The following is a 21072-nucleotide window of genomic DNA, read 5'->3' as shown; positions in this document are numbered from 1 at the left end:
ATAGAATCCCTTTCTGTGGAGATAAAAGAAATAAAATTTAATCAGGATGAAATTAAAAATGTTAAAACCGAGGGACACCTGGTGGCTCATTCAGTTGAACATCCAACTTTAGGTCAGGTTATGATCTCATGGCTCGTGAGTTCAAGCCCCACGTTGGGCTCTGTGCTGACAGCCCAGAGCCTGGAGTATGTTTCAGATTCTATGTCTCCCTCTGTCTCTGCCCCTCCCCTGCTCTCTCTCTCCCTCTCTCTCTCAAAATAAATAAACATTAAAAATATACTATAACTAAAATGCAATCTTAAGTGGTTGCAATAGTGACAAGTATGGACGAAGCAGAGCAACGTATCAGTGACATAGAGGATGAAGTTATGGAGAATAATTAAGCAGAAAAACAGAGTGAAACAAAGGCAAAAGAGCACAATACAAGAATTACAGAACTCAGTGACTTATTAAAAAGGAATAGCATCCAAATTATGGAAGTCCCAGAAGATGAAGAAAGAGAAAAAGAGGTAGAAGGTTTAGGAGAATAAATTATAGTAGAAAACATTCCTAACCTGGGTAAAGATGCAGACTTCAAAATTCAAGAAGCACAGAGAACTCTCATTAGATTTAAAAAAGTCGGCCATCAACAAGGCATATCATAGTCAAATTCACAAAATACACAGACAAAGAAAGAATTATGAAAGCAGCCAGAGGAAAAAAGTCCTTAACCTATCAGGGAAGACAGATCAGGTTAGGCAGCAGATCTATCCACAGAAACATGGTAAGCCAGAAAGGAGTGGCAGGATATATTCAATGTGCTGAATTGGAAAAATATGTAGCCAAGAATTATTTATCCAGCAACATTGTCATTCAAAATACAAAGAGAGATAAAGAGTTTCCCAGAAAAACAAAAAATTAAAGGAGTTCATAACCACTAAACCAGCTGTACAAGAAATTTTAAGGGAGACTCTATGAGGGGAGAAAAGATGAAATGGAACAAAAAAGGCCAGAAGCAACAAAAACTAGAAAGGACCAAAGAACACCACCAGAAACTCCAACTCTACAGACAACACAATGGCAATAAATTCATGTCTTTCAGTATTCAGTTTAAATGTCAATGGACTCGGGGCACCTGGGTGATTCAGTTGGTTAAGCATCTGACTTTGGCTCAGTTTATGATCCCACAGTTCATGAGTTTGAGCCCTGTGTTGTGCTTTGTGCTGACAGCTCAGAGCCTGGAACCTGCTTCAGATTCTGTGTCTCCCTCTGTTTGCCCCTCCCCTGCTCATGCTTTCTCTCTCAAAAATAAATAAACATTAAAAATAAATAAATAAATAAATAAATAAATAAATATCGGTGGACTAAATGCTCCAATCAAAAGACATAGGGTAACAGAATGGATAAGAAAACAATATCAATCTATATACTGTTTACAAGAGATCCTTTTTATTTTATTTTATTTTATTTTATTTTAGATTAAATATAATTTATTGTCAAATTAGTTTCCATACAACACCCAGTGCTCGTCCCAACAGGTGGCCTCCTCAATGCCCATCACCCACTTTCCCCTCTCCCCCAACCCCCTTAAACCCTCAGTGTGTTTTCAGTATCCAGGAGTCTCTTATGGTTTGCCTCCTTCCCTCTCTGTAAATTTTTTCCCCTTCCCCTCACCCATGGTCTTCTGTTAAGTTTCTCAGGATCCACATATGAGTGAAAACATATGGTATCTGTCTTTATCTTCCTGACTTATTTCATTTAACATAATACCCTCTAGTTCCATCCACGTTGCTACAAATGGCCAGATTTCATTTTTTCTCGTCGCCAAGTAGTATCCCATTGTATATAGAAACCACATCTTTATCCATTCATCAGTTGATAGACATTTAGACTCTTTCCATAATTTGGCTATTGTTGAAAGAGTTGCTATAAAAATTGGGGTACAAGTGCCCCTATGCATCAGCACTCCTGTATCCCTTAGGTAAATTCTTAGCAGTGCTATTGTTGATAGACCTATTTTTAATTTTTTGAGGAAACTCCACACTGTTTTCCAGAGCTGCTGCACCAGTTTGCAGTCCCACCAACAGTGCAAGAGGGTTCCTGTTTCTCCACATACTTTCCAGCATCTGTAATACAAAAGACCCATTTTAGACAGAAAGACACCTTCAGATTGAAAGTAAGAGCATAGAGAAACATGTATCATGCTAATGGTCACCAAAAGAAAGCTGGAGTAGCCATACTTATATCAGACAAACTAGATTTAAAATAAAGATGATAACAAGAGATGAATAAGGGCATTATATCATAATTAAGGGGTCTATCCACCAATAAGGTATAACAATTGTAAACATTTATGCCCCCAATGTTGAAGGAAGCATATGTATAAGTCAGTTAATCACAAACATAGAGAAACTCATTGATAATAATACCATAATAGTAGGGGACTTCAACACCCCACTCACAACAATGGACAGGTCATCTAAACAGAAAATCAACAAAGTAACAATGGCTTTGAATGACACACTGAACCAGATGGACTTAACAGATATATTCAGAACAGTTCTTCTTAAAGCAGCAAAATACACATTCTTCCCGAGTGCACATGGAAGATTCTCCACAACAGATCACATGCTGAGACACAAATCAGAACTCAACAAATACAAAAAGATTGAAATCATACTGTGCGTATTTACAGATCACAATGCTATGAAACTTGAAATCAATCACAAGAAAAATTTTGGAAAGACCATGAATAGATGGATATTAAAGTACATCCTATGAAAAAATAAATGGGTTAACCAAGAAACTAAAGAGGAAATTAAAACGAATATTGAAGCCAATGAAAATGAAAACACAACAGCCCAAAACCTTTGGGATGTAGCAAAGGTGGTCATAAGAGGGAATTATATAGCAATCCAGGCCTTCCTGAGGAAGAAAGAAAGGCCTCAGATACACAACCTAATCTTTCACCTTAAAGACCTGGAAAAAGAACAGCAAATAAAACCCAAAACCAGCAGAAGACAGGAAATAATGGCATTGAAATAAAAAAAAAAAAGACAACAGTAAAACAGATCAGTTAAACCAGTAGCTGATTCTTTGACAGAATTAACAAAAATGATAAACGCCAAGCATGCTTCTTAAAAAGAAAAAGGAAAGGACCCCCCAAAAAAATAACGAATAAAAGAATAAAGATCACAAACCACACTGCAGAAATACAAACAATAAGAGATTATGAACAATTATATGCCAATACATTGGGCAATCCTGAAGAAATGCACAAATTCCTAGAAACATATAAACTACCAAAACTAAAAGAAGAAGAAATAGAAAAGTTGAACAGACCCATAATCAGTAAAGGAATGAATTAGTAATCAAAAATCTCCCCCAAAAATAAGAGTCCAAGGCAAGATGGCTTTCCAGGGGAATTATACCAAACATTTAAAGAAGTGTTAACACCTATCTTTGAAAGCTATTCCAAAAAGTAGAAACTGAAGGAAAACTTCCAAACTCATTTTATGAGGTCAGTGTTACCCTTATTTCAAAGCCAGACAAAGATCCCACTGCAAAGGAGAACTACAGACCAATTTCCCTGATGAACGTGGATGCAAAAATTCTTAACAAGATACTAGTTAACTGGATCCAACAATATTTATCCAATAATAAAGTATTATGATCATGATCAAGTGGAATTTATTCCTGGGATGCAGGGCTGCTTCAATATCCACAAATCAATTAATGTGATGCATCATATTAATGAGAGAAAGAAGAACCACATGATTTTCTCAATAGATGCAGAGAAAGCATTTGACAATATATAGCCTCTTTTCTTGACAAAAACCTTCAAGGAAGTAAGGGTAGAAGGATCATACCTCAATATCATAAAAGCAATCTATGAAAGACCCACTGCTAATATCATCCTCAATGGGGAAAAACTGAGAGCTTTCCCCCTAAGGTTAGGAACATGACAAGGATGTTCATTCTCACCACTGTTATTCAACATAGTGTTGGAAGTCCTAGCCTCAGGAATCAGACAACATAAAGAAATAAAAGGAATCCAAATCATCAAGGAGGAAGCCAAACTTTCACTCTTCGCAAATGACATGATACTTTATGTGGAAAACCCAAAAGATTCCACCAAAAAACTGCTAGAACTTATCCATGAATTCAGCAAAGTCACAGGATATAAAATCAATACACAGAAATCGGTTGCATTTCTATACACAAAATAGAAGCAGCAGAAAGAGAAACCAAGGGATTGATCTCATTTACAATTGCACCAAAAAAAACATAAAATACCTAGGAATAAACCGAAACAAAAAAGTGAAAAATCTATACATTGAAAACTATAGAAAGCTTATGAAATAAATTGAAGAAGGCACAGAAAATGGAAAATTATTCCATGCTCATGGATTGGCAGAAGAAATATTGTTAAAATATCAATACTACTGAAAGAAATCCAAATATTCAGTGCAACCCACTATCAAAATAACACCATCATTCTTCATAGAGCTAGAACAAACAATCCTAAAATTTGTATGGAACCAGAAAAGACCCTGAATAGCCTAAATCCTAAAAAAGTAATCCTAAAAAAGAAAACCAAAGCTGGAGGCGTCACAAGTCCAGACTACAAGATGTATTACAAAATTGTAATCATCAAGCCAATATGGTGCTGGCACCAAAATAGACACATAGATCAATGGAACAGAATAGAGAACACAGAAATGGACCCACAAACATACGGCCCACTAACCTTCAACAAAGCAGGAAATAATATCGAATGGAATAAAGATAGTCTCTTCAGCAAATGGTGTTCCTAGAGGAGAAATCAGGAAAAAAAAAACTCTTTGACCACTGCCACAACAACTTCTTACTCAACATGTCTACAGAGGCAAGGGAAACAAAAGCAAAAATGAACTAGTGGAACTTCATCAAAATAAAAACCTTCGACACTACGAAGGAAACAGTCAGCAAAACTAGAAGGTAACCAACAGAATGGGAGAAGATATTAGCAGATGACATATCAGATAAAGGGTTAGTATCCAAAATCTATAAAGAACTTATCAAACTCAACTCCCAAAAAATGAATAACCCAGTGAAGAAATGGGCAAAAGACATGAATAGACAGTTCTCCAAAGAAGACATCTAGAGGGCTAACAGACACATGAAAAAATGCTCAACATCACTCATCATCAGGGAAATACAAATCAAAACCACAATGAGATACCACCTTACACCTGTCAGAATGGCTAACATTAACAACTCAGGCAACAACAGATAGATATTGTCAAGGATGCAGAGAAAGAGGAACACTTTTGCACTGATGGTGGGAATGCAAACTGATGGGGGTGCAGTCAGTATGGAAAACTGTATGGAGTTTCCTCCAAAAATTAAAAATGGAACTACTATATGACCCAGCAATTGCACTACTTGGTATTTATCCAAGGGATACAAGTGTGCTGTTTCGAAAGGGCACATCCACCCCAATGTTTATAGTAGTGCTATCAACAGTAGCCAAAATATGGAAAGAGTCCAGATGCCCATTGACTGATGAATGGATAAAGAAAATGGGGTATGTATATACAATGAAATATTACTTGGCAATCAGAAAGAAAGAAATCTTGCCATTGTAACAATATGGCTGGAACTAGAGTGTATCATGCTAAGAGAAATTAGCCAGTCAGAGAAAGATGAAAATCATATGACTTCACTCATATGAGGAATTTAAGATACAAAACAGATGAACATAAGGGAAGGGAAGCAAAAATAGAATAAAAACAGGGAGGGGGACAAAACAAGAGTCTTAAATACAGAGAACAAACTGAGGGTTGCTGGAGGGGATTGGGGTGGGGGGATGGGCTAAATTGGCAAGGGGATTTAGGGAGGATACTTGTTGGGATGAGTACTATGTGTTATATAGAGAGAATGAATCACTGGGTTCTACTCCTGAAATCATTATTGCACTATATGCTAACTAACTTGGATGTAAATATATAAATAAATAAATAATAAATAAATGAATAAATAATAAATAAATAATAAATAAACAAATAATAAAATTGGAAAGAAAGAGAAAGAAAGAAAGAAAGAAAGAAAGAAGAAAAAAAGAAGAAAGAATCAAAGATTACCTCCTGTGCCTTCACCTTGTGCTGTATCTGCGGGTTCCCAGAAACATTCCCAGTTATGGCATCTAGAAGGTATTTAATACCCCTTTTGAGGACTAGAGTCACACAACTATGAGAATATTAATGTACATTTCCTGTATTATTTGTAAAGGAACAAAATAATATTTTTAAATCATTTTTGAATTTTCAGAGATAAGAAAACGTTCCTGATAAGTATCTATCTTATCTTGATGATAAGTATCATCAAGCAGTGAGAAATGGAAACTATTTACATGAAATTCTTTATTTTGGATGTGCAAATGCAATTTATATCCTCTGTAGTGAAATATCCTCTCTAGTGGTTTTCTTTGATCTGCTTTCCCTGTAATACCAACTTCTTCAACCATGGATTTTACTACAGTAATTACAAATCATCATTTGATTCCAATCCCTTTGTGAAAACATAATAAATAATGATTTTTAGATAGTGGAACACTATATTCCATTTTCAAATGAAAATAATAATGAGGTATTTGCAGTTCATACAGAAATTCCAAAAAAATACCCTAAATACAAATGAACTCTTAAACACCTATATAACAACTCCAAAATTATATCTGAGAACTGTACTGGTTATGAATTATAATGTTATTCCACACCGCAAACAACACACGCTATGATGATAGAGAGATAATAGTTAAAGGATAATAAAGATACTACTTAAATTGGGCCCAGCTTTGCTATAGGTTTAGTAGGTTTGACTATGTGAAGGTCACATACCATGAAGGGCTAAACTTTCCAGGAAAGGGAGTGGAATTGAAAATCATAATGCTAAAAGTGCAACAACTGATGATTGAGCCTATCAGTTAGCTTGCTGTATAACAAACCATCCTAAAATCTAGTTTTTTATTATTTTGTATTATTCTTGGATTGGACTGGCAAGTTGTCTGATCTGGGATGGCTAGTCAAGGATGGCTTTACTCACCTCTCTGGGTGTTGGCTTGACTTGAGCTGATACCATGGAAACATATGGGCATTTCTCATTTCTGGCAGATTGGCCTATCTCATTCATTTGGTGGTGGTTTCATGGTTCCCAAGAGCAGCAAGATAGGCTACCCCAGCACTCAAGACTTTCCAAGTTTCTTCTGCTGTTACATTTTCTATTAATCCACATGCCCAAGACCATGAACAAAGTAAAAGGAATTCTTATGGCTGTTTTTGCAAATAACTTACCATAGTACAGTACACACTTTCATCCAGAACCACCTACCTCTTAAAATTTTTGCTGATGTGCACATAAAGATTCAATATAACAGATTTTCCACTTGATTGTAAATTAGGATAAAAATGTAAACTTTTATAGAGAATATTGAGACAATGAGAGTTTGGATAGAAAGGGTAGGTGCATTTTCAAATGGAAAACCTAAAAGTGGAAGAAACTGTGTTTAAGCACAAATGTTATGAACAGCTTTGGATAACTTTGTGTTTTACTTCTGACACTTTCAACTAACATTTTGCCCATAATTGAGATATTTGAGCAGCCTTTAATTGGCATGCGTCTGTATTACAATTTTATAAAGAAAACTTCCCATGACTTCCTTTACTAATATATTTACCCATCAGTACCAGGTGATGTGCTGATGTGCTGGGGATCCAAGGAAGATAGCCTCTGTCCCTGGGATGTATGTCCTTTGCAAACCCAGTATCCGAGTCCCTGTTGTTTATTAATCAATCAATTTCACCCTCTTCTATAGCAAAGGAAAGTAAAGGAGTGTTGGGAAGTAATTTTCTAATTTTTAGAAGTCACAGATTGATATCATTAAGAAGCATAGTTTTTCTTCCGTTTTGTCAAAATGCTCCACATGCTGCAACAATTCATGGCCTATTTAGGAATCTTTAAGTTCTCCAATTATTAAAACAAATTAGGAACATAAGGTCTCCACAAGCATGATGATTTAAATTGGGGGATTCTGCACATTTATCACATGTTACATTTACTACTATTTTAAACACATTAATTTCACAGCTATTTATGAATTATATAAAATGTTTATTTGTAAGAATGATTTTTTTCTTCTTCAGAAAGGAAAATTGATTAGTGAATAAGTTTATGAAAAACATAAAAATATTTCTCTGTGGGTGGGAAGTGTTTCTTCAACATTTAGTAAAATGTAGACACAATAAAACATCCATCCCATGCACTACACACACTATTCACATTATACCATCTTGAGTTGGAGTTTGTGGCAAGGCTTTAGAATAAAGGAAGCATCCTCCCAAATCCCTCTGCCTCCAACCCCAGAGCATCATGGGGTGTTCCTTTCCCTTACAAGAAAGTAATATTGGAGGTGGAGACAGGAATCCATGACTCACTCTGTGAGCTGAAGCCTCACAGATGGTTTCTGAAAACAATGGTTCCCTCTTTATCTCTGGTTTTGCTTTCTGTGGTTTCACTTGCCCTCAGTCAACCTCAGTTCTGAAACTGATGACCCTCCTTCTGATCTATTGTTAGGACAGTAGTCACCTAACATTATATCACAATGCCTATGTCATTCATCTCACCTCATCTCATCACGTAAGCATTTTATCATCTCACATCATCACAAGAAGGATGACTACAGTACAATAAGATACAAAGAGAGAGAGCACTGGGTGTTGTATGGAAACCAATTTGTCAATAAACTTCATAAAAAAAAAGATACAAAGAGAGAGAGAGAGAGAGAGAGAGAGAAAGCACATTTGCATAACTTTTTTTGCAATATATTTGTTATAATTGTTCTGTTTTGTATCAGTTAGAATTAACCTCTTACTATGCCTAATTTGAAAATTAAACTTTATCATATGTATGTACACATAAGGAAAAAAAGAGTATATTATATGGTCCAGTACTATCTGTGGTGTCAGGCATTCAGTGGGGTTCTTGGAACATATTCCCCAAGGATGAGGGGGATAACTGTACTTCATGTAGAATTCAAACATATAAAATTTCCTTTTAGTGGCAGGGCGTAGAACTTGTGTAGAAGTCATTCTATCTCATCCTTTTTGCAAAAGTTAAGACAGAAATGAGTGAAATGGAAAATTACTTTCAACAGTAGAAGGATAATGTAGGCATGAATATGGAAATATAAAATCTTGCAATTGGAAGGGCCCTACGTTTAATCTACACCAACCACCCCATTGTGTATATGAGGAAACTGAAGCTGAGGAAGGTAAACAATCTCATGTGGTTTGTAAACAGGGTGAATATGGAGGGAACTTCTGCACTGGGCTTCTTCCTTTTACATGTCTGGTGGTTTCTTCCTCTAACCAGATTTCAGCCACCTCTAGGGAAACAGATTTTAACTGTGTAGTTTAGAGCAATTAGTGCTTAGCAGTTGTGGGACTTGATGAACATTACTTAATCTCTTAAACCTCAGTTTAACCACTGGGAGGAAGGGTTATTATAGTCTCTGTATCAATAATCAGAGACTGGAAGGTAAAGAAACATTTGCACCTCATATCTTGCTGTATGATTTACTGATTTCAATTCAGCATTTTTAAAATGTTTTATTGTGAAAGTATATAACCTGTGCATTAGTGGGAATAGGAAGTAAAGGTGATAGAGGAGAGGAAGAACCTTTGTAGGACACTCTTTGTTTTGCCATTTTTACACAATAAAAACAAGCACTTAGAATTTTGGAGCCCAAAATTCAAACAAATTTTGACATATTGAGTAACTTTGGTAAAATTCCTCAAGTTTTCTGAGTTTTAATATCCTTGATATAATATAGATTTTAAAAAATCTGTATGATTTTAGGTTTTTTGTAAAATATAGTTGGGACTTTTATAGAGAGTATTCTTTTTTTAATTTAAATTTTAGTTAATATACAATGCAATATTGGTTTCAGAAGTAAAATTCAATGATTCATCACTTACATACAACACCCAGTGCTCATCACAAGTGCCCTCCTTAATACCTATCACACATCTATCCCACCTCCCTTCCACCTCTCTCCATCAACCTTAAGTTTGTTCTCTATCATTAAGAGTCTCTTGTGGTTTGTTTCACTTTCTCTGATTGACTTATTTCACTTAGCATAATGCATTCTATCTCCATCATGGCATTGTAAATGGCAAGATTTTCATTCTTTTTGATTGTCAAGTAATATTCAGTTGTATACATATACCACATCTTTTTTTTTAGTTTATTTATTTATTTTGAGAGGGAGAGAAAGAGCACTAGTGGAGGAGAGGCAGAGAGAGAGGGGGAGACAGAGAATCCTAAGTAGGCTCTGTGCTGTAAGTACAGAGCCCTACATGGGGCTCGATCCCATGAACTGTGAGATCATCAGCTGAGCCAAAATCAAGAGCTGGACAAGAGTCCATTAGAACTGAGCTAGACAGGCACCTCAGTATACCACATCTTCTTTATCCATTCAACAGTTAATGAATATTTGGGCTCTTTCCATAGTTTGGCTATTGTTATTAATGCTGTTATAAACATTGGGGTATATGTACCCCTTCAAATCTGTATTTTTGTATCATTTTCGTAAATAACTATTAGTGCGATTGCTGGGTTGTAAGATAGTTCTATTTTTAACATTTTGAGGAACCTCCATATTGTTTTCTGGAGTGGCTGCACCAGTTTGTGGTCCTACCAAGAGTGCAAGAGGGTTCTCTTTCTCCACATTCTCACTGACACCTGTTGTTTCTTGTGATGTTAATTTTAGCCATTCTGACAGGCGTGAGGTGATATCTCATCATGGTTTTGATTTGAATTTCTCTGATGAGGAGTAATGTTGAGCATCTTTTCACGTGTCTGTTGGCCATCTGTATGTCTTCTTTGGAAAAGTGTCTGTCTATTCATGTCTTCTGCCTATTTGTTTGTTTTTTGGATGTTGAGTTTGATAAGGTCTTTATAGATTTTAGATATTGCCCTAACCCTTTGTCAGATATGTCATTTGCAAATACTTTCTCCAATTATTTGTTATCATTGATCACATAGGTAGGCCTTGGCCCTGCTTGGAAGAACATTTTTCATCCTTTTCTCCTCATTCTCTTATCTGATAAACCAGTATTAAAGAAAAGAAGGAAGTAACATGTATGAATATTTGTATGAGTCACACTGTCATTGTCATATGCTGAATTTTATTTAAAGTACTGAGTGTGTTCCCTGTGCAAATATAGCCTGTTACATAGTCAGCAATCATCATTGTTAGGCTAAAATCATGCCATCAAGTAGTTGAGGTGCCTACTCACCTCATCCAGTCTATTCTGTCTGGCAGAATTGTTACTGTCTCATCAGGTATGCTTTTGAACTTGCTCCAGGTCTTTTGTTCCATCTATTGTGTGGCTCACTCCTGCACCTCTCTGATGTTTTGGTTCTAAGTCAACTTCTCAATAAGGAAAGCAGTACTTTCTCCCTCATTCCACTCCCCATTCCACATTTTCCAAGGTACCAGTTGGTATAGGCTGTAGATTGCTCCTCTTACAAACTGCTCTGGGGAATTTTGCACCCATGATATGTGTCCAGCATGAATCAGCAGGAGCTGTGCTCCACAGTCTCTCACACACTGAAAAGGAGGTGTACTCTTCAAACATCATCTCAGAAATGGCACACCTCACTCTGCTCACATTACACTTTATCATAAATAAGGTGGCAGACACAGCCCCAACAGGGGGAGGGGGAAGTGCAATTCTACTCTGTGCCCACAAGGAGGGCTGCTGCAGTACTTGGTGAAGAGCACCAGTGACCACCATGATCTGTATCTAGCTGCCAAATATTGTCTATCTCTCCCACATCAGGGAAGATACATCCCACCCTTCTTCAAATGAGGTAACCAAAAGGTCCAACCAGGCCCAGCTTCAACGTCAAGGTTATGTGTATTTGTGCTGACATCCACATCAATTCTGTACATGGTTTTTCTTGGTCTATCAACTTCTAAACTAAAGAGAAAAGCTATTTGACCTACTCCAGCATACCTGGTATGTCTACAACAATGGAGAAGAGCTAGGATCATCACAATCAACCCACTGGTTTCACAGCAATTTTGAGACTCTAATTGGCAGATCCTGAGTGGGCTCTGTTCCCTGGAAGGAAGGCATCTTCTTTGATTAAGCTTTAATTCTGCTCCTAATGTAGGGTTCCAAAGGACTCTTCTCCCTGGCTCTTGACTCCATTGTCTGAGAGTTTATTCTTTTTCCACTAGCTACTTTAGCCATGAGAAAAAAATGAGCATTGGAAAATAAGGTCTGATCAGTTTTCCAAGTCATAATCAGCCCATTATAGATAGTAATGCAAAAATACATCTCAGTTTCAAAGAGTCACAGACGTCTCTTCCTGACTTGATGGTCCTTTGGCAGTAGAACTCACTTAAAACCGAGTCAGCTTCTTACCTATTAGGAGAGTTTCACATGTGCATAGCCACATTCACAGACCTTTTGTGAACACTATTCTAGGATTCACCATGTGCCTTTGCTTTTACATACCACTGCCTCTCCCATCCTTTTGCTTTCAAATGGACTCTTACTCTTTCTCTTAAATTAAGTATAGTTAACTTGGCCATATCAGCCTTCAATGGAAGAGTCATACCTTAGTCTCATATCCTGAAGCCATGTTTGTATGATTAAAGATCTTACAGGTTGACAACTTAATCCATTTAGGGATTTTTAGCAGTGATTCTGATTATTTTGCAAAGCTGAGTTTCAATGAACTTTGATTCTCAACGCATTTCTTGATATTCTGATTTACTGATGGGAATGAGAAGTATTTGCTTCTTCTAACCCTGCAAGAAACTGTTTGCTTTATCTTTCTTTTCTCTTTCATACTGCTTTCAGACTGGCCAATTATCTTCTGAGATAATTTCTTTCTTATGTTAACTTACCAAAAACAGTCAATAGCAGCCAACACATTCTTATTAATGTTCCTTTTCCAACCTCTGCCCAAAGAGCTACGCATTCATTAGATGTGCTCTGCCTTATTACAGGTGTCAACTTTGCCAAGCATTTCACCCATGCATGACATGAGCCACTTTATCTCCAGTCCTAAGCCTGTTATAGTTTTGTTTCAGCATTCTTTTTTGTTAATAAACTGATTTTCTTTCTTTTATTTTTTATTGAGATATAATTGACATTTAATGTAATATTAGTTTTAGGTATACAAATGTTTTGACATATGTATATGCTACAAAATGATTACCATAATAAGTCTAGTTAACATCCATCATCCACATAATTAGAAATATTTTTTTCTATGATGAGAACTTTTAAGATCTACCCTTAGTGACTTTCTATTATGCAGTACAGTATTGTTAACTATAGTCACCATGCTGTACATTACACCCCCAGGACTTATTCATCCTATGATGGGAAATTTGTACCTTTTGATTCCTTTCATCTTTTCCCCCACCTACAACTCCCCACACCTGGAATTCACCAATCTGTTCTCTGCATCCATGACTTCAGTTGTTTGTTTTGTTTTGTTTTAGTTTCCACATAGAAGTGAGATCATATGGTATTTATCTGGTTTGGTCTGACTTATTTTACTTATGGCAGCACTGGTTGAAACCCATTTTTAAATTAGTATATGACAGGAAATAACACACATGCATGCGTGTAGTCACACACACACACACACAAACTTCCTCTTAGTCTCTCTCTGTCTCTGTCTCTGTCTCTCTCTCTCTCTCTGTCTCTCTCAGTCTCTGTGCAGTTCTGGGTTTAGAGTCTGTCAATGAGAAACATGTGCAAAATTCTGGACGGTAATGAAGAGTCAGAAGCCATTATTCTCCAGAGGCTTGTTTAAGCAGAAACATGAACAGAGGGAAGGACTTGAATGGGACCTTCTGGATGCTGAGATTTCACTCAGCTCTGGACGCTTCCACAGCAACCTGTCTTCAGCTGCTGCTTCCCTGGAGTTTTCTCTCTCAGCTCCTCAAACACTTAAGCAAGATGCAGATTCTCTGTACATAATTCTTTCCATATTGAAACCTTGGATAACTTTTGTATTTTCTAGCTGAAATATTAACTAATACACTGAATTCATTTTTTATGATTGGTATATTTGACCATCAAGCATGCTGGGTTTTTTTCACCTTAACTGTATGTTTAATTTCCTGACTAGAATACAAGCTCCATGAGGACAAGGAGTTTTCTTGGCACAGGGCTGGGTCTTCAGTGGTTTGCAGGGCCTGGCATACTCAGTGCAGCAAACATATGATAAATAAACATATTAATTAATAAAAACTAGGATCTGGTCAGTTCAATTACCTATCTCAGAAAGATTCTTTAACTGGAAACTTGGTGTAAGGAATAAATGTGGGATTTGTTGAGGATTACTGAACCCACACTCTGTAAGAGCAATTCATTTATAATACCTAATATGTAAAGGAAACTAAAAGATATAAAAATCTCCAATAGTCTGCATCTAGATCCTCCTTACTATGGGCTTGATTGCTTTAAACTGTGATTAGGGGAAATGCCTCTGAGGTAGTCTAGTCTCTGGACATTTCTTTAGGTCTCATGGTAAAATTAGTACCATCCCACACCTGATGGTCACAGCAAAGTCTTATTCTGTACGGAGAATATCAAATGGTTTCCAATTACAGAGGTCACCTGAGCCTCACCAGCATTCTCTTGAATCAGAGTTTGGCTTGAGTTCTATCACCTTTATAGTTCTTTGTTGTTACTTGTTTCTTACTTTTCTTTCTGATTTGAGTTGTGTTGTTTCAGAAGGCCTTTAAGTGAAGATAATAATTATTATATAAGCTAATACTTATGGATCAATGCCAGACACTAAGGTTTTTCCTTTAATCATTTCCTTTCTTTTTTATACCTCATTTAGGAAGTAGGCATCCTACCCATTTCACAGATTATAATGAGGCTTAAATAGGTTGTGTTACCTGTCAAAGCTTGGACTTGAGAATGCAGGGGGATCTGCATCTATGCTCTGATTTATAGTCTACTACCTCTTGGCCCCTTATCACACTTTATGTGTTTATTATAATTTAAGATTTACAGAATCTTTTTTACATATGTTATCACATTATTGCCTAATAATACTGGTTATCATTTGTTAAAATGTGTGCTATGTTGAGCCAGGCACTATACCAAGCACTGACAGAAAGGTACATGGGGGATAAGGGTGTATACATGAAGGAAAACCAAACTCTTGACAAAGGAAATAAAGCATACAGAAAATTTACTAATAGAACGATGTTGCCTCTCATTTTTCTCTGTTTCAGGAATACCAAATTGATATATTTTTTGCTCAGACCTGGACAGACAGTCGCCTTCGATTCAACAGTACAATGAAAATACTCACTCTGAACAGCAACATGGTGGGATTAATATGGATTCCAGATACAATCTTCCGCAATTCTAAAACTGCAGAGGCTCACTGGATCACCACCCCCAATCAGCTCCTCAGAATTTGGAATGATGGGAAAATCCTTTACACTTTAAGGTGAGATGTTGGTGGATTTTTTAAAAAATTTTTATGATAAAATTTATTATCAAATTGGTTTCCATACAACACCCAGTGCTCATCCCAAAAAGTGCCCTCCTCAATGCCCATCACCCACTTTCCCCTTTCCCCCACCCCTCATCAATCCTCAGTTTGTTTTCAGTATCCAAGAGTCTCTTATGATTTGCCTCCCTCGCTCTCTGTAACTTTTATTTCCCCGTATCTTCCCCCATGTTCTTCTGTTAAGTTTCTCAAGATCCACCTATGAGTGAAAACATATGGTATCTGTCCTTCTCTGACTTGCTTATTTCACTTAGCATAATACCCTCCAGTTCCATCCATGTTGCTGCAAATGGCTAGATTTCATTCTTTCTCTTTGCCAAGTAGTATCCCATTGTATATATAAATCACATCTTCTTTATCCATTCATCAGTTGATGGACATTTAGGCTCTTTCCATAATTTGGCTATTGTTGAAAGTGCTGTTATAAACATTGCCCCTACGCATCAGCACTCCTGTATCCCTTGGGTAAATTCCCAGCAGTGTTATTGCTGGGTCATAGGATCGATCTATTTTTAATTTTTTGAGGAACCTATACACTGTTTTCCAGAGCTGCTGCACCAGCTTGCATTACCACCAACAGTGCAAGATGGTTTCCATTTCTCCACAGCCTCTCCAGCATCTATAGTTTCTTGGTTTGTTCATTTTAGCCACTCTGACCGGCATGAGGTGGTATCTCAGTGTGGCTTAGATTTGTATTTCCCTGATGAGGAGTGACATTGAGCATCTTTTCATGTGTCTGTTGGCCATCTTAATGTCTTCTTTGGAAAAGTGTCTATTCATGTCTTCTGCCCATTTCTTCACTGGATTATTTGTTTTTCAAATATTGAGTTTGGTAAGTTCTTTATAGATTTTGGATGCTAACCCTCTATCTGACAAGTCATTTGCAAATATCTTCTCCCATTATGTCATTTGCCTTTTAGTTTTGTTGATTATTTCCTTTGGAGTGCAGAAATTCCTTACCTTGATGAGGTCCAATAGTCCATTTTTGCTTTTATTTCCCTTGCATTTGGAGACATGTTGAGGAAGAAATTACTACAGCTGAGGTAAAAGAGGTTGTTGCCTGTTTTCTCTTCTAGGGCTTTTATGGTTTCATGTCTCACGTTTAAGTCTTTCATCTATTTTGAGTTTATTTTTGTGTAGGGTGTAAGAAAATGGTTTAGTTTCATTCTTCTGCATGTTGTTGTCCAGTTCTTCCAGCACCATTTGTTAAAGAGACTATCTTTTTTCCATTGGATACTCTTTCCTCCTTTATCAAAGATTAGTTAGCCATACATTTATGGGTCCAATTCTGGAGTCTCTATTCTATTCCATTGATCTATGTGTCTGTTTTTTTTTTGTTTTGTTTTGTTTTGTTTTGTATTTTATTTATTTATTTATTTATTTATTTATTTTTGCCAATACCGTACTTTCTTGATGATTACAGCCTTGTAGTAGAGGCTAGAGTATGGGATTGTGATACCTCCCACCTTGGTTTTCTTCTTCAATATTACTTTGGCTATTCAAAGTCTTTTGTGGTTCCATACAAATTTTAGAATTGTTTGTTCTAGTTTTGAGAAGAATGCTGGTGCAGTTTTGATTGGGATTGCCTTGAATGTGTAGATTACTTTGGATAGTACTGACATTTTAACAGTATTTATTCTTCCAATCCATGAGCATGGAATGTTTTTCCATTTCTTTGTGCCTTCTTCAATTTCCTTCATAAGCTTTCTATAGTTGTCAGCATAGAGGTCTTTTATATCTTTGGTTAAGTTTATTCCTAGGTATTTTATGTTTCTTGGTGCAATTGTGAATGGGATCAGTTTCTTTATTTGTCTTTCTGTTGCTTCATTATTGGTTTATAAAAACGCAACCAATTTCTGTACATGGATTCTGTACACTGTGACTTTGCTGAATTCATGTATCAGTTCTAGCCAACTTTTGCTGGAGTCTTTCAGGTCTTCCATGTACAGTATCATGTCATTTGCAAAAAGTGAAAGCTTGACTTCATCTTTACCAATTTTGATACATTTTATTTCAATTTGATGTCTGATCGTTGAGGCTAGGACTTCCAACTCTATGTTAAACAACAGTGGTGAGAGTGGACATCCCTGTCGTGTTCCTGATCTCAGGGGGAAAGCTCTCAGTTTTTCCCCATTGAGGATGGTAATAGCTGTGGGTTTTTCATAAATGGCTTTTATAATGTTGAAGTATATTCATTCTATCCCGACTTTCTTGAAGGTTTTTGTTAAGAAACAATGCTGAATTTTGCCAAATGCTTTTTTTGCGTTGATTGACAGGATCATATAGTTCTTATCTTTTATTTTATTAATGTGATGTATCACATTAATTGATTTGCAAGTATTGAACCAGCCCTGCAGCCCAGGAATGAATCCCACTTGAACATGGTGAATAATTCTTTTTATATGCTGTTGAATTTGATTTGCTAGCATCTTGTTGAGAATTTTTACATCCATATTCATCAGGGATATTGACCTGTAGTTCTCTTTTTTTCACTCGGTCTCTGTCTGGTTTGTGAATCAAAGTAATGCTGGCTTCATAGAATGAGTCTGGAGGTTTTCCTTCCCTTTCTAATTTTTGGAACTTGAGAAGGATAGGTATTAACTCTGCTTTAAACGTCTGGTAGAATTCCCCAGGGAAGCCATCTGCTCCTGGACTCCTATTTGTTGGGAGGTTTTTGATAACTGATTCAATTTATTCATCAGTTATGGGTCTGTTCAAATTTTCTATTTTTTCCTGTTTGAGTTTTGGTAGTGTGTGGGAGTTTAGGAATTTGTCCATTTCCTCCAGGTTGTCCAGTTTTCTGGCATATAATTTTTCATAGTATTCCCTGATAATTGTATTTCTAAGGAATTGGTTGTAATAAATTTTCATTCGTGTTTTATATATTTGGGTCCTCTCCCTTTTCTTATTGAGAAGCCTGGCTAGAGGGTTATCAATTTTGTTTATTTTTTCAAAAAAACAACTCTTGGTTTCATTGATGTGCTCTACAGATTCTTTAGATTCTATATTGTTTATTTCTGCTCTGATCTTTATATTTCTCTTCTTCTGCTGGGTTTGAGGTGTCTGCTGTTCTGCTTCTATTTCCTTTAGGTATGCTGTTACATTTTGTTTTCGAGATTTTTCTTGTTTCTTGAGATAGGCCTGGATTGCAATGTATTTTCCTCTCAGGACTGCCTTCGCAGCATCCCAAAGCGTTTGGATTGTCGTATTTTCATTTTCATTTGTTTCCATATATATATATTTTAATTTTTTCTCTAATTGCCTGGTTGACCCATTCATTCTTAGGTAGCATGTTCTTTAATCTCCATGTTTTTGGAGGTTTTCCAGACTTTTTCCTGTGGTTGATTTCAAGTTTCAAAGTATTGTGGTCTGAAAGTGTGCATGGTATGATCTCAATTCTGTTATACTTATTAAGGGCTGTTTTGTGACACAGTATGTGATCTAATTTGGAGACTATCCCATGTACACTCAAGAAGAAAGTATATTCTACTGATTTCGGATATAACGTCTAAATATATATGTCAAGCCTACCTGGTCCAATGTATTCTTCAGGGCCCTTGTTTCTTTATTGATTCTCTGTCTAGATGATCTGTCCATTGTTGTAAGTAGAGTTTAAAGTCCTCTGCAATTACCACATTCTTACCAAAAAGATTGCTTATGTTTGTGATTAATTGTTTTATATATCTGGGGGCCCTTCTTCTAGTTTGTCTGATATAAGTATGGCTACTCCAGGTTTCTTTTGACTTCCAGTAGCATGATAAATAGTTTTCCATCCACTCACTTTCAATCTGAAGGTGTCCTCAGGTCTAAAATGAGTTTCTTGTAGACAGTAAATAGATGAGTGTTGTTTTTTTTATCCATTCTGATACCCTATGTCTTTTGGTTGGAGCATTTAGTCCATTTACATTCAGTGTTATTATTGAAAGATACGGGGTTAGAGTCACTGTGTTATTTGTAGGTTTTTATGCTTGTGGTGATATCTCTGGTACTTTGTGGCCCTTGCAGCATTTCACTCAGAGTCCCCCTTAAGATCTTTTGTAGGGCTGGGTTAGTGGTGATGAATTCCTTCAGTTTTTCTTTGTTTGGGAAAACTTTTATCTCTCCTTCTATTCTGAATGACAAACCTGCTGGATAAAGGATTCTTCGCTGCATATTTTTCCTGTTCGACACATTGAAGATTTCCTGCAATTCCTTCTGGCCTGCAAAGTTTCAGTAGATAGGTCTGCTACTACCCTTATGTGTCTAGCTTTGTATGTTAAGGCCTGTTTATCCCTAGCTGCTTTCAGAATTCTCTCTTAATCCTTGTATTTTTCCAGTTTCACTATGATATGTTGTGCAGAAGATCAATTCAAGTTACATCTGAAGGGAGTTATCTGTGCCTTTAGGATTTCAATGCCTGTTTCTTTCCCCAGATTGGGGAAGTTCTCAACTATGATTTGTTCAAGTACACCTTCAGCCCCTTTCTCTCCTTCTGGAATTCCTATGATATGGATATTGAGTCACTTAGTTCTCTAATTCTCCCCTGTGATCCTGGATTTTCTTTTAATCTCTGTTTTTCTCAGCTTCCTTTTTTTCCATAATTTTATCTTCTAATTCACCTATTCTCCCCTCTGCCTCTTCAATCCGTGCTGTGGCTACCTCCATTTTATTTTGCACCTTATTGATAGCATTTTTAATTCATCATGACTATTTTTGAGTCCCTCAGTCTCTGTAGCAATAGATTGCTGTCTTCTATTCTTTTTTCAAGCCCAGTGATTAATTTTATGACTATTATTCTAAATTCTTGTTCAGTTATGCTGCTTAAATCTGTTTTGATCAATTCTTTAGCTGTCACTTCTTCCTGTAATTTTTTTTGAGGAGAATTCTTCTGTTTCATCATGTTGGCTAGTTTTTTGCCCTTTATGAGTTTAAAAGCTTGTTATGTGCTCTACACCTGCAAGCACTGTTGTGTTAATGGTTGGTTATACACTGTCCTTGCCTGGCACTTCAGGAGGTGTTTTTTGGAGAGTGTTACTTTCTCTCTGTTGTTGTGACTTTGGTTATTTTATTTCCCTACTTGTAGTGATGTTTGGATCTGCCACCAAAGCACCATCTGTGCTTTGATATGTTCCTTGAAGTAGCCCTGTGTTCTCTCACATTGTCCTGTTTATCCCTGGTAGACTCAGTCTCTTTTTCTCCCAGACTCTTGGACTTTAAAGTCCTTTGGCTTCAACCTTTCTTTGGGAGACATAGGAAGTATGGATCCCCCTACTTCTCTGCCATGTTGGCCCTTCTCTCAGATGTTGGTGGATATTGGATCACAGATGGGCTGATACTGGAGTCTCTAATTTAGATTATTATAGACATGGGACCCTCTTTTCATATTGGTGAGTTCTATCACTTCTCATGTTTGACATGTTATCTGATTCTAAAAAAGTTCATCCTAATGATACTATATGTGAAAATAAAGACCTACAAATTAGCTGCAATGAATATAAAGTCATTCCT

The 21072-nt window shown here is 36.6% G+C and overlaps 1 protein-coding gene across 2 annotated transcripts in view; it reads left to right on the top strand.

Annotated features, from left to right (window-relative positions):
* The window catches only part of GABRG3 (gamma-aminobutyric acid type A receptor subunit gamma3), a 748263-nt gene that overhangs the window by 399712 nt on the left and 327479 nt on the right, over window positions 1-21072 (top strand). For both annotated transcript variants that reach the window (XM_047086712.1, XM_047086711.1), the window contains exon 4: window positions 15302-15522. In XM_047086712.1, the coding sequence (XP_046942668.1) occupies window positions 15302-15522 (221 nt within the window). The remainder of the gene's footprint in view (window positions 1-15301; window positions 15523-21072) is intronic.

The sequence above is a fragment of the Lynx rufus genome, unplaced genomic scaffold, assembly GCF_022079265.1.
Source record: "Lynx rufus isolate CCGP_SWC_20201006 ecotype Redwood Valley unplaced genomic scaffold, mLynRuf1.p SCAF_21, whole genome shotgun sequence".
Taxonomy (NCBI): domain Eukaryota; kingdom Metazoa; phylum Chordata; class Mammalia; order Carnivora; family Felidae; genus Lynx; species Lynx rufus.
The sequence above is the reverse complement of the archived record's forward strand: the minus strand, read 5'-3'. Positions and strand labels throughout refer to the sequence as shown.